General features: G+C 50.7%; 1 protein-coding gene across 1 annotated transcript in view; it reads left to right on the forward strand.

The window, feature by feature from the left end:
- The first annotated feature begins 2,836 nt into the window (after window positions 1-2,836).
- The window catches only part of HECTD2 (HECT domain E3 ubiquitin protein ligase 2), an 84,735-nt gene continuing 74,067 nt past the window's right edge, over window positions 2,837-13,504 (forward strand). Inside the window, exon 1 of the mRNA XM_069980375.1 lies at window positions 2,837-3,236. Within this exon, the coding sequence (XP_069836476.1) occupies window positions 3,093-3,236 (144 nt within the window). The 5' untranslated portion in view covers window positions 2,837-3,092. The remainder of the gene's footprint in view (window positions 3,237-13,504) is intronic.

The following is a 13,504-nucleotide window of genomic DNA, read 5'->3' on the forward strand; positions in this document are numbered from 1 at the left end:
AATGGAGATTTGGCAGAATCGTAATCTAACCTGCAGGTGCCCAATTAAAAATATTGCCTGCATTGGTTATTGATCTGTTCATGCCCCATGGTCCATGGCCCATTTCAGCTGGATGGAAAGCCGGATAAAAAAAGATCCGGCTTGTTGCATCTGGGATTTCCTGCTCAGACGGTCAGACATATGTGGACACAGCCTTATCGGTGGTTTTCCAGTGGACATCAGGTAAACTAGTCGCCACACTGTCTATTACACAAACGTCTTACGTGTCATAAAGATATGTCTATTACTAGAATGAAATAGTACAAGTACACCAATAAGGGACTGATTTCCTTCGCTGCTAAAGGCTTTGTCTGTCAGGATCATGCAGAGAGCACAAGATGGGCCATGAAAAGTACAAGAGCTGCCATTTTCTCACTGCCAAGACTGGAGCGGGATATGTTCTGATGAATGTCTGCACAGTAACTCATATCATGGTCCTTAAAAGCCGCAGAGACAGAGAGGTTCTATACTAAGTTCTAGAAATTAGGGACCAGCTTGAATTAGCAGTGGGGTGAAGGTACAAGGGGGGTAGAGTTTGAGATTTTGCATGGTTTCTCCCTTATCTGGATACAAATGTAAATGAAAGGGCGACCATGACCTCCAGAGCAGGAGCCAGTCTATGTAGAGGGTTTCTAGTTTCCCTAACATAAGGGGTCTTAAATGGGTTGTCCAGTGTGGGGGCTATTTTTTCATATGGCCGGGGAGGAGGTGGCTGAAAGAAAAGACGTCCACTCACCTCCCCGGTTCCAGCGGCGGGTCCCACATTGCGTCGCTCTGGTGCCCAGTTTCCGGCCGCCTCCGGGTGAGGTCCGCTCAGCCACTCAGTGAAGGAGGCGGGATCCCACCATCCCTCCTCTTCCCCTCCAGTGCTTCCTAACTCCCTTCCCTGTTTGTTGGGCATGTGTTTATGTTCAGTTTATTGGATTCTTCTGTTTGCCTACTATGGTTTAAGTGCTACATTGGGCAATAATGGTCGAGAGTCAACATGGTTGTTGATAAACTTTCAATATCTAAAACAACAGATGTGATATAAATGCAATTTATACTCACTATTTTTTTAGTTATCGAAAACATGGCCCTCCTTTTTTTTTTACTCTGTTCTAACAGCAAGATACTAAATAAATAAAAAAAAAGTAAATTTCAAACATGCTTTATATCACATACTGTTGATTTAAATCTTGAAAGTTATTATGCATCCGCTAGGGGGTTCTGAGTGTGTGTGTGTGTGTGGGGGGGGGGGGTTGGGCCGTGGGGGGGGGGGTTGGGCCGTGACCTCACTCTGTATCCTGACGCTATTAGGGGAGTGAGACAAATAGACACTTAAATACAGCTGTCAAAATTTACAGCTGCATTTAAGTGCCGTTAAAAAGCATCATTGGTGGTTCAGTGGCGTTGATCAGGCTTCCCATAATGCAATCGGGGAAGCCCAATCACCATTACCTATTATGACTGAGACTCAGCCTCACAATGACGCTGATCCCGGCTTGCAGATTGATTGCTTTGGGCTCCTGCAGCCCTTAGAATGGATCTGCAGAAAAATGTATATATATATATATATATATATATATATATATACTACATGGAATCCTATGAGAGATCAGTAAACTGTACAATGTTGCCCCCTAGTGGGGCTATAAGTTATTGTAGTTAAAGGGGATATCCAGAGCTACAAAAACATGGTCACTTCCTTCCAGAGACAGACCCTTCTATTGTCTCCAGTTGGGGTGGGGTTTTTGTAACTCAGTTCTATTGAAGTGAATGGAGCTTAGTTGCGAACCTCACCTGAACTGGTGACAAGACAGGTGCTTTATCTGGAAGAAAGTGTCCATGTTTTTGTAGCGCTCGATAACCCCTTTAATTTTTTTTTTTTTTAAGTATTTTTAATACTATGAAACCCCTTCCCATATTAAAAGTTTGAATCACCCCCCCCCCCCCTTTTCACATTTTATAAAGAAATAAATAAAAATTAACATATTTGGGATTGACGTGTGATTTTTCATCACATGAACCCCCCCCCCCAAGTTAAAAGAATTTTTTTTTTATTTTCAATTTCACTGTGGAAATAATTTTTTGTTTGTTTCATGAGGGTCTGTAGGTGAAAAAAGCCCTATGGCCTTTTAAACACGGAAATGAGGAAATAAATATAATTGCCATTGTCCTTAAGGGGTTAAAGAACTTTTAGGCACTCACTATCCAGGTGTAATACAGCACATGAGCATATCTTTGGGGAGGGTCCATAAACTTTTTGGCAAAATTATATTAATTAATTTATATTTATAGTATACATGGGGAGAGATGATATTTGATAGAACATTTTAATAATTACTACAGCCATCCATATGAAAAAACAAAAACAAAAAAAACAGCTAATAGTCCCAGCATGGCAATTTCAATAAGGAAATCCGCAGCATATCAGTCCCGTGTGAACGCAGCCTTACATAGATCAGGACCGATGTACAGCAGCAGCAGCACAGCAGGGATATCCTGCCTATGCTCCAGTCTCTGCTGCATACACAGTATACTACAGGCAGCTGTATACAGAGACACATCATCAGTGAAAGCCTGGGCTCTTTATATGTATGACTCGCTGTCTGACCATGCTGGGTGTTGTAGTGTTGCAATAGTTATAGATCTGAAGCTTAGCAGCTGCCAGGAAGCCACAACCCTCAGCATGCCCTGAGAGCCGCGCAGTGAGCAGGCATGCTGGCCCTTGTAGTGCTCCATCAGAATTCACATACACAGATGTAACTACAACAACGCAGCAGAGCTTCACTCCGCCCAGGTGGTCATGTGACTGATCAAGTGACCATGATGTCATCGGGGGTCCTTAGCTGGCTGGGATCTCGCATCTAGTGGAGTTACAGCAGAGTTCCTTTCATGGGCAACTCCGTGCAAGAGGCAGAGAGCGCTGGATGTGCCCCGGGGGGAAGTGCTGGGCACCGGCTGCTGCTAGTCCCTGGTGACATGCCTGCTGGAGGACCGGCGACCCTCGCTCTCCTCCGTGCTCCCGGACTGTAAGCTCCTGTGCTGGGACTGCACGCTCCCGTGCTGGGATGAGGATGTCTCTGCAGAGCTCACTGGCTGCGGGACCTGCGGAGAGTCTGATGGAAGAGGAGCAGCTGGGGGACAAGCAGGAGGAGAAGCAGCGGGACAAGCTGCCCCCCATCCAGTGTGCAGCCGGCGCAGCTCCTACTGGGGTAAGCATCAGCTCCAGCATCAGCCCCAGTACAAGGGCACCAGCATCAGCCCCAGTACAAGGGCACCAGCATCAGCCCCAGTACAAGGGCACCAGCATCAGCCCCAGTACAAGGGCACCAGCATCAGCCCCAGTACAAGGGCACCAGCATCACCCATCACCCCCAGTACAAGGGCACCAGCATCACCCATCACCCCCAGTACAAGGGCACCAGCATCAGCCATCACCCCCAGTACAAGGGCACCAGCATCAGCCATCACCCCCAGTACAAGGGCACCAGCATCAGCCATCACCCCCAGTACAAGGGCACCAGCATCACCCATCACCCCCAGTACAAGGGCACCAGCATCACCCATCACCCCCAGTACAAGGGCACCAGCATCACCCATCACCCCCAGAACAAGGGCACCAGCATCACCCATCACCCCCAGTACAAGGGCACCAGCATCACCCATCACCCCCAGTACAAGGGCACCAGCATCACCCATCACCCCCAGTACAAGGGCACCAGCATCACCCATCACCCCCAGTACAAGGGCACCAGCATCACCCATCACCCCCAGTACAAGGGCACCAGCATCAGCCATCACCCCCAGTACAAGGGCACCAGCATCAGCCATCACCCCCAGTACAAGGGCACCAGCATCACCCATCACCCCCAGTACAAGGGCACCAGCATCACCCATCACCCTCAGTACAAGGGCACCAGCATCACCCATCACCCCCAGTACAAGGGCACCAGCATCACCCATCACCCCCAGTACAAGGGCACCAGCATCACCCATCACCCCCAGTACAAGGGCACCAGCATCACCCATCACCCCCAGTACAAGGGCACCAGCATCAGCCATCACCCCCAGTACAAGGGCACCAGCATCACCCATCACCCCCAGTACAAGGGCACCAGCATCACCCATCACCCCCAGTACAAGGGCACCAGCATCACCCATCACCCCCAGTACAAGGGCTCCAGCATCAGCCATCACCCCCAGTACAAGGGCACCAGCATCAGCCATCACCCCCAGTACAAGGGCACCAGCATCACCCATCACCCCCAGTACAAGGGCACCAGCATCAGCCATCACCCCCAGTACAAGGGCACCAGCATCACCCATCACCCCCAGTACAAGGGCACCAGCATCACCCATCACCCCCAGTACAAGGGCACCAGCATCACCCCCAGTACAAGGGCACCAGCATCAGCCATCACCCCCAGTACAAGGGCACCAGCATCAGCCATCACCCCCAGTACAAGGGCACTAGCATCAGCCATCACCCCCAGTACAAGGGCACTAGCATCAGCCATCACCCCCAGTACAAGGGCACCAGCATCACCCATCACCCCCAGTACAAGGGCTCCAGCATCAGCCATCACCCCCAGTACAAGGGCTCCAGCATCAGCCATCACCCCCAGTACAAGGGCACCAGCATCACCCATCACCCCCAGTACAAGGGCACCAGCATCACCCATCACCCCCAGTACAAGAGCACCAGCATCAGCCATCACCCCCAGTACAAGGGCACCAGCATCACCCATCACCCCCAGTACAAGGGCTCCAGCATCAGCTCCAGCATCACCCCCAGTACAAGGGCACCAGCATCACCCCCAGTACAAGGGCACCAGCATCACCCCCAGTACAAGGGCACCAGCATCAGCCATCACCCCCAGTACAAGGGCACCAGCATCACCCATCACCCCCAGTACAAGGGCTCCAGCATCAGCTCCAGCATCACCCCCAGTACAAGGGCACCAGCATCACCCCCAGTACAAGGGCACCAGCATCACCCCCAGTACAAGGGCACCAGCATCACCCCCAGTACAAGGGCACCAGCATCAGCCATCACCCCCAGTACAAGGGCACCAGCATCAGCCATCACCCCCAGTACAAGGGCACCAGCATCAGCTCCAGCATCACCCCCAGTACAAGGGCACCAGCATCACCCATCACCCCCAGTACAAGAGCACCAGCATCAGCCATCACCCCCAGTACAAGGGCACCAGCATCACCCATCACCCCCAGTACAAGGGCACCAGCATCACCCATCACCCCCAGTACAAGGGCACCAGCATCACCCATCACCCCCAGTACAAGGGCACCAGCATCACCCATCACCCCCAGTACAAGGGCACCAGCATCAGCTCCAGCATCACCCCCAGTACAAGGGCACCAGCATCACCCATCACCCCCAGTACAAGGGCACCAGCATCACCCATCACCCCCAGTACAAGGGCACCAGCATCAGCTCCAGCATCACCCCCAGTACAAGGGCACCAGCATCACCCATCACCCCCAGTGCAAGGGCTCCAGCATCCCCCCCCCCCCCCCCACACACACACAGTGCAGGGGCACCAGCATCACCCATCACCCCCAGTGCAGGGGCTCCCGCATCACCCATCACCCCCAGTGCAGGGGCACCAGCATCACCCATCACCCCCCAGTGCAAGGGCACCAGCATCACCCCCAGTGCAGGGGCTTTAGCATCAGCCATCACCCCCAGAGCAAGGGCTCCAGCATCAGCCATCACCCCCTGTTTAGGGCTCCAGCATCTTCCCCAGTATCACCCACAATACAAGGGCACCAGCATCACCCATCACCCCCAGTGTAAGGGCTCTAGCATCACCCACAGTATCACCCCTAATACAAGGGCACCAGCATCACCCCCAGTGCATGGGCTTTAGCATCAGCCATCACCCCCAGAGCAAGGGCTCCAGCATCAGCCATCACCCCCTGTTTAGGGCTCCAGCATCTTCCCCAGTATCACCCACAATACAAGGGCACCAGCATCAGCCATCACCCCCAGTGTAAGGGCTCCAGCATCACCCACAGTATCACCCCTAATACAAGGGCACCAGCATCACCCCCAGTGCAGGGGCTTTAGCATCACACATCACCCACAGTGCAATTGCTCCAGCATCAGCCATCACCCCAGTGCAGAGGCTCTAGCATCTCTTTTCTGCACAAGTCTGCTTTCTTTAAGGGGTATTCCAGGGAAACTCTTTTTCTTTCAAATCAATGGTTTTGTAAAAGTTGTAAAGATTTGTAATTTACTTCTATTTAAAAATGTCAAGTCTTCCCATACTTATCATCTGCTGTATGTCCTGCAGGACATTGAGCATTCTCCCCAGTGCTTTCTGGTGACATATCTGTCCCAGACAGGAACTGTCCAGAGCAGAAGAGGTTTTCTGTGTTTTTTTTGCTGCTGCTCTGGACAGTTCCTGTCTGGGCCAGAGATGTCAGCAGAGAGCACTGTGTCAGGGTATGTGCACACTAAGGAATTTAGACGGAAAGTCTGTCGCGGAATCCTCAACTCGCGGAGTGCAGCGGGCACGCGCGTCTCTGCCCGTGTCATAGACTCCATCCCATGCACGGGCGGATTCCTTCCTCCGTCCAAAGAATGAACTTGATCATTCTTTGGACGGAGGACAGTATCCCCCCGTGCATAGAATGGAGTCTCGCAGAGTGCAGCGGACGTGCGCGTCTCCGCCTGTGTCATATAGCTGAGAATTCTGCGACGGACTTTCCGTCTGAATTCCTCAGTGTGCACATACCCTCAGACTGAAAAGAAAGCACCACTTCCTGCAGGACATACAGCAGCTGATAAGTATGGGAAGATTTAAGATTTTTAAATAGAATTACAAATCTATATAACGTTCTAAAACCAGGTGATTTAAAAGAAAAATATTTCTGCTGGACAACCCCTTTAACTGTTACTAGTAAAATTGGATGATGGCATGATGGTATCTCACTCCAGCTCCCATAGGGTAGGCATCCTGTAACTGGTCCCAGGACTAGCCCGGCCAGGGAAGTCCCTGCTCAGCATCCTGTTTAGATACTTTGCAGCAATACTGTTACTTATATTTTATTTTTTAGATTTTAACCTTCTTACTGAACGTTTTTTTTTTTTTATGCCTGTGTTATTTTTTCCCATCATATTTGATGTTAAAGGGAACCTGTCATCCCCCGTGCCGGGGTGACAGGCTCCCGACCCCCCGTTAGAGCCCCCTATACTCACGTCATCCCGCCGGGTCCCGCTTCTGGAGATGGTCGGGTCACGGAGATCTCAGCCGCTGCAGCCCGGCGCGCGCGCTCCTCAGATGAGTCCAACGCTCATAGAGAATGATGGAGCGCTGGACTCTCCTGTCATTCTCTATGAGTGTTGGACTCATCTGAGGAGCGTGCGCGCGCACCGGGCTTCGGGCGCCGATATCTCCGTGACCCGACCATCTCCAGAAGCGGGACCCGGCGGGATCATGTGAGTATAGGGGGCTCTAACTGGGGGTCAGGAGCCAGTCACCCCGTCACCGGGGGTGACAGGTCCTCTTTAAGTGCTTCCAGGTCAATATATGTGGAGATATACCTGCTGTGTGCACTCGGTTGTATATGAGGATCTGATCCGAAAAAAGAATAAGAAGCCCCATAAAGAAATAATGGAGCACTGCTCTCTACTCTGTGGTAGTATTCGGGTTCCCATCAATCAGCTTGTTACTCCTTTTCCCATAGAACAAACCTGCTTTCTGTTATCTATACAGTATGTCATAGTCTGTATGGTTTATTGCAATCTATTGCTCCCTGTTATCAGCCATTTCAGGATCAAAACGGATGCACACAAATGCTTCCGTCTTTTAATCCGTTTTTTGCAAAAAAACGGATGTAAAAAAAGATTGCAAAAACATAGTGTGAACCCAGCCTAAGGGTAGAGAGAGATTTATATGACAGATTTTTGAAGCCAAAGCCAAGAACAGACTATAAACAGAGAACAGGTCATAAACGATTTTACCACTGTTTAACCCCTTAACGACCGTGGGCGTATATTTACGCCCTGCGGTCGTTAAGGACGTTCAGAGCGGGGCTGCGCGGCAACCGCGCTCTGAATACCTGCGGTCCCAGGTGCCGCTTGTAGCCCGGGACCGCAGGTATTAGCGGGCACGGTCCGATCGCCGTGCCCGCTAATACAGTAATCGGATGCAGCTGTCAAAGTTGACGGCTGCATCCGATTACCGTTTGCAGCGTCATCCCTGGTGTCTGGTGCGTAATCGCCCGAACTATTAATTAATCACATTCCTGATCTCGCATGGTAAACGTCGTAAGCGCAAAAAAAATCCCAAAGTGCAAAATTGCGCATTTTTGGTTGCATCAAATCCAGAAAAATGTTAATAATAAGCGATCAAAAAGTCGTATATGTGCAATCAAGGTACCGATAGAAAGAACACATCATGGCGCAAAAAATGACACCTCACACAGACCCATAGACCAAAGGATAAAAGCGCTATAAACCTGGGAATGGAGCGATTTTAAGGAACGTATATTTGTAAACAATGGTTTGAATTTTTTACAGGCCATCAGATACAAGAAAAGTTATACATGTTAGATATCATTTTAATCGTAACGACTTGTGGAACATATATAACAAGTCAGTTTTACCCCAGGGCGAACGGCGTAAAACACGTATCCACTAAAAACACAAAATGTGTTGTTTTTTTTTCAATTTCACCACACATTGAATTTTTTCCTGCTTTTGCAGTGTACTTTGTGCAAAAATTCAGCCTGTCAATGCAAAGTACAATTAGTGGCGCAAAAAATAAGGGCTCATGTGGGTTTCTAGGTGAAAAAATGCAACTGCTATGGCCTTTTATGCACAAGGAGGAAAAAACGAAAACGTTTTCTTTACATTGCATTGTTGATGTAAGTGGTTTAGTATCCAGGCTTATCATAAGCAGATAGAAAACTAAATCCACACTTATATAATTAGGACTTGTCTGTTTTTCCAATGCATCAGAACTATAGAATCCTTTTATGTTTACAGCTCCTGCACAGTCATATGTGTATCTATGGAGCCACCCTTAGTGGGAAGAAACCCCAGCCCCTCCATGACGTGACTCCATTAGAATTAATGGAACCCTATCATAGAGGGGTGGGGGTTTCCTCCCACTAAGGGTGGGTCGGCCGGCCTCCTGTGCTTCAGCCTGGGCCTGGTGGTACAGTCACTTTCAGTTCTTTCCTCCTTTGGTATATAAGGCCAAAGAGCATGCACTTTTCCACCTAGAAAACCAGATAAGCCCTTATTTTTTGCGCTACTAATTGTACTGCTGCAGCCGAAAGCCATAAAATGCCAAGCTGGGATCAGCGCCATTTTGGCACAGACCCTGGCCAGGCAAGGATGCAGGGATCGCCAGGGTGATCCCCCCCCCCCCCCCCCCCACTAGACCACCAGGGAGGGCGTACAGCAACTATTTAGATGCAGCTGTCAACTTTAAAAGCTGCTTCTAAATACTTTATTAGTGGGCACGCCGATCAGACTGTGCCCGCTAAGGCCCCCTTCACACGTCCGGAAAAACCACCCAGATTTCCTATCAGGAAATCCGGACGGTTTTCCGGACCCATACACTTTAATTAGGCACGGACACCCTTCCGGATTTCTCCGGAAGGGTGTCCGTTCCTGAAAAATGATCCGGAAAAAATAGGACATGTCCTATTTTTGTCCGGAATTCCGGCCCGGACGCCCCCATAGAAGTCTATGGGAGCGCCGGAATCACGGGCACTTTCCTGATGTACATCAGGAAAGTGGCCGGGATTCCGGACTGCCTTCTCACCCCCCACCGCCTATACCCCTCTCCCCCACAACTCACCCTGCACCCGACTCTTCCGTCCTCCTGCTCCCTGGTGCCGCGCGTCCTGGTGTGCACCGGGTCCTGCTGCTGCCGCCGCACCTGCCCTCGGGTTGTCGGCCCCCGCCCGGCCCCCTCGCTTGGCGGCAACCGACGGACACCCCTTCCCCCCTGGACTTCAGGTTGACGACCCCCCCTCCCCCCCCCGGACCGCCCCCAACCAGCAGCACCGGCGGCCCCCGAATCTCGCCCGCCCGATCGCTCACCCAGCAGCCCAGCAGAAGACCAGGACAGGTGAGATCACTGCTCTCGCTCTCCTCCCCCCCCCCCCCAAAGACGTAAAACTCCCACCATGTCCTGTCAGCAGGGCATGTTGGGGGTTATACTTCTGCAACCTAGATGGCCACAGGCTGCAGAAGTACAACTCCCATCATGCCCATCTGACAGGTCATGATGGGAGATGTAGTTCTGCAAACTGGATGGCCACAGGCTGCAAAAGTACAACTCCCATCATGACCTGTCAGACGGGCATGATGGGAGTTGTACTTCCGCAAGCTGTGGCCATCCAGTTTGCAGAACTACATCTCCCATCATGTCCTATTTTTACTTCTTCCATCAGGAAATCCTGAAGGTTTTTCCTGATGGTTCCCTGAAGGTAAAAACGGATTACTGTCAGGAAATCCTGATACTTTCCTGATTACATTTGAGGTCTCCTGATCAGGATTTCCTGACAGTAAAAACTGACACGGACGTGTGAAGGGGGCCTAATAGCCCGCACGACCCCCCTCTGAACACCCCTAGTAGCACCAGGATGTTCAATAACGTCCTGGTGCAGCTAGGGGTTAAAACACAGCAGACGTTATTTGCTCAGTGACGGATGTTTGTTTTTTTTTTTTTTTTTAATCGAAGACGGACGTTGTTTTGTGCAGCCGTTAAACTTTTCGTTGTTGCTTGCACGCAGGGAGATACGGTGCGGCTGATACCAATGATTTTATTGACTACAAAAACAAGTGGCAGACGGTGAATGAACAACTGTTTTCTTGTTTGTTGGCTGATTGCTTCCCATTAGGGATGGTACGAACCCGAACCCTCGGTAATGCTTCCCGCTTCCTCCAGCGGGAGGACTGCCTGGAAAACTGGGATACAGCCATAGCCATAGGCTGTATCCCAGTTTTCCAGGTGTAATTCCCGCTGTATTCACCCTCTCCATGGAGTGGGCAGACAGCGGGAATCTGCTGCTGAGCGTTCGGGTTCATACGAACCCGAACCTCGGCAGGTTCGTACCATCCCTACTTCCCATTTTACAAGGGCCAGTTTTTGGGAACAGCCTTCCTAAGACTACTCATTTGCCCAGTAATACTGGTGTGCAGGTTCTTCCTCTCTGGTGCTCCACTCCCTCTATTAAAGTGAATGTACTATCAGGCCTGGGCTGAAGCATTAAAGGTGGGCCGACCCACCCCCTGTGGGAGGAAACCCCCATCCCTCTATGACGTAGCTCCATTAGAATCAATCTAGCCGTATCATAGAAGGGCGGGGGCAGAGCAACGATCCACTGGCATCACTCCCCCCATTTGGAGCGGCGGCAGCACACCACGGCTATCTCCAATGGGCTCCCCAGACGATCTTTAGAACCTCCCCTCGGCCCCATGACACTAACCACTCACTGTTGGCGCTTGTAAATGCGTCGGAAGCGAGTAGGGAACCTGACAGGTCGGCACTTGTTTGCTCCCGGAGATTGCCCCGTGTAATAGGGGCTTTAGGCTGTCTCAGAAGTATTCCCTAAGAGACAAGAGGGGACAGGTACATGTGGCGCGCATTGCGTACGGGCTAAATCCCGCCCATGCACAGTGTCCAATAGCTGCCTTATGTTCAGAGGGGGTCGGTGGAGCACTGGGAAGCAGAGCAAGTAGGACCCTTTCTGCTGCCCAGATAACTCATTCGGTAAGAGGCATGCATGCAAAGGGATTGTTTGTAGTCTGTTACCATAGAGACACATGAGAACGTATAGACGTATAATAAGAGGTTATTCAACTTTCTGTATACTATATAATTTTCATAATACCAGCTTATTGTCAGTGAAATAGAACATTCTTGTTTATGTTGGTACCAGTTTTCCATCCCATGCCCAGTCCTTTATCTGAATTTGTAGGCCGCCAGTTTTATAGCCTGTCTTCTGCGTATGGAGAAGCACTTGAGTGAGTGAGAATTGTCCCATGATCCCTAGTGACTACAGTAGACATGGGCAATGGGTCTGGTGTGCGGCATCATTTCAGAGGTTGTCCTCTTATGTCTTAGCTTATAGACCGGGTATAAAGTACTTTCCTTTGTTAGCTTTACCAAGTACGAAATGTCATGATCCTTGAAATAATAGAGCGGCTTATTTGCTGTATTAGCAGCTTCCGCTGAGAGATCTGATCACGCTGATATTTTTCAGACAGTGACTGCATTTGTCTAGCACATCTGCACATCTATTGAAATGGGGAAAAATAAGCACAGATAATCAGAATATAATAATACAAAGCAGGTCTATATAGATGAATGCTATTGTATCCATTCTAGAGAATTCTCTGTGAGCAGCCTGTATTTTAGGCAGATTGGAGGTCACATGTCTAGTGCAAATAGGGTTGTCTAGACCAGTGATGGGCAACCTTTTGAGCTTGGTGTGTCAAAATTCAGCAAAAAAATAACTCGGAAGGTGTGTCACTTCCAGGAAAAACTGTATTAAAAAAAAATAAATTATTATTATTTAACTTGACCTGACCCCATCCCCAAACACACTACCCTACCTGACTCCCATCCCCACACACACTACTCGACTTGATCCCCATCCACCCACCCTACCCCTATCCACACCCACTACCTCACCTGACCCCCCCCCCACACACACACACTACCCCACCTGTCCCCCATCCCCACACACAATACCCCACCTGTCCCCCATCCCCACACACAATACCCCACCTGTCCCCCATCCCCACACACACTACCCCACCTGTCCCCCATCCCCACACACACACTACCCCACCTGACCCCCATCCCCCCCACACACTACCCCACCTGACTCTGACCCCCATCCCCACCCATACTACCCCACCTGACCCTGACCCCCATCCCCACACACACTACCCCACCTGTCCCCCATCCCCCCACACTCACACTACCCCACTTGACCCCCATCCCCACACACACACTACCCCACCTTACCCCCACACACACACACTACCCCACCTGACCCCCATCCCCCCCCAGACACACTACCCCATCTGACCCTGACCCCCATCCCCACACACACACACTACCCCACCTTACCCCCATCCCCCCCACACATACACACACACACACACACACACACTACCCCACCTTACCCCCATCCCCACACACATTACACCCGCTTGTCAGCGACCATGACTACACATGTCAGTGCTTACACGCATGTCATAGGTTTGCCATCATGGGTCTAGACTAAATTCACCCTAAAATGACACACCATCTGTGTGAAAATCTGTTCGAACAGGGAAGCTCCCTATTCATAGATTGGGTATGTGAAGTCCATATATACACAACTGTATACGGGCAGTAGTAAGGGAGGACAAAGGTGTGCTCGGCTGTACCTGATACTTTTTCTCTTGTCTGATGCTAGAGAGCATTAGGTACTGGTGAGC

The sequence above is a fragment of the Dendropsophus ebraccatus genome, chromosome 8, assembly GCF_027789765.1.
Source record: "Dendropsophus ebraccatus isolate aDenEbr1 chromosome 8, aDenEbr1.pat, whole genome shotgun sequence".
In the NCBI taxonomy this organism is placed as follows: Eukaryota; Metazoa; Chordata; class Amphibia; order Anura; family Hylidae; genus Dendropsophus; species Dendropsophus ebraccatus.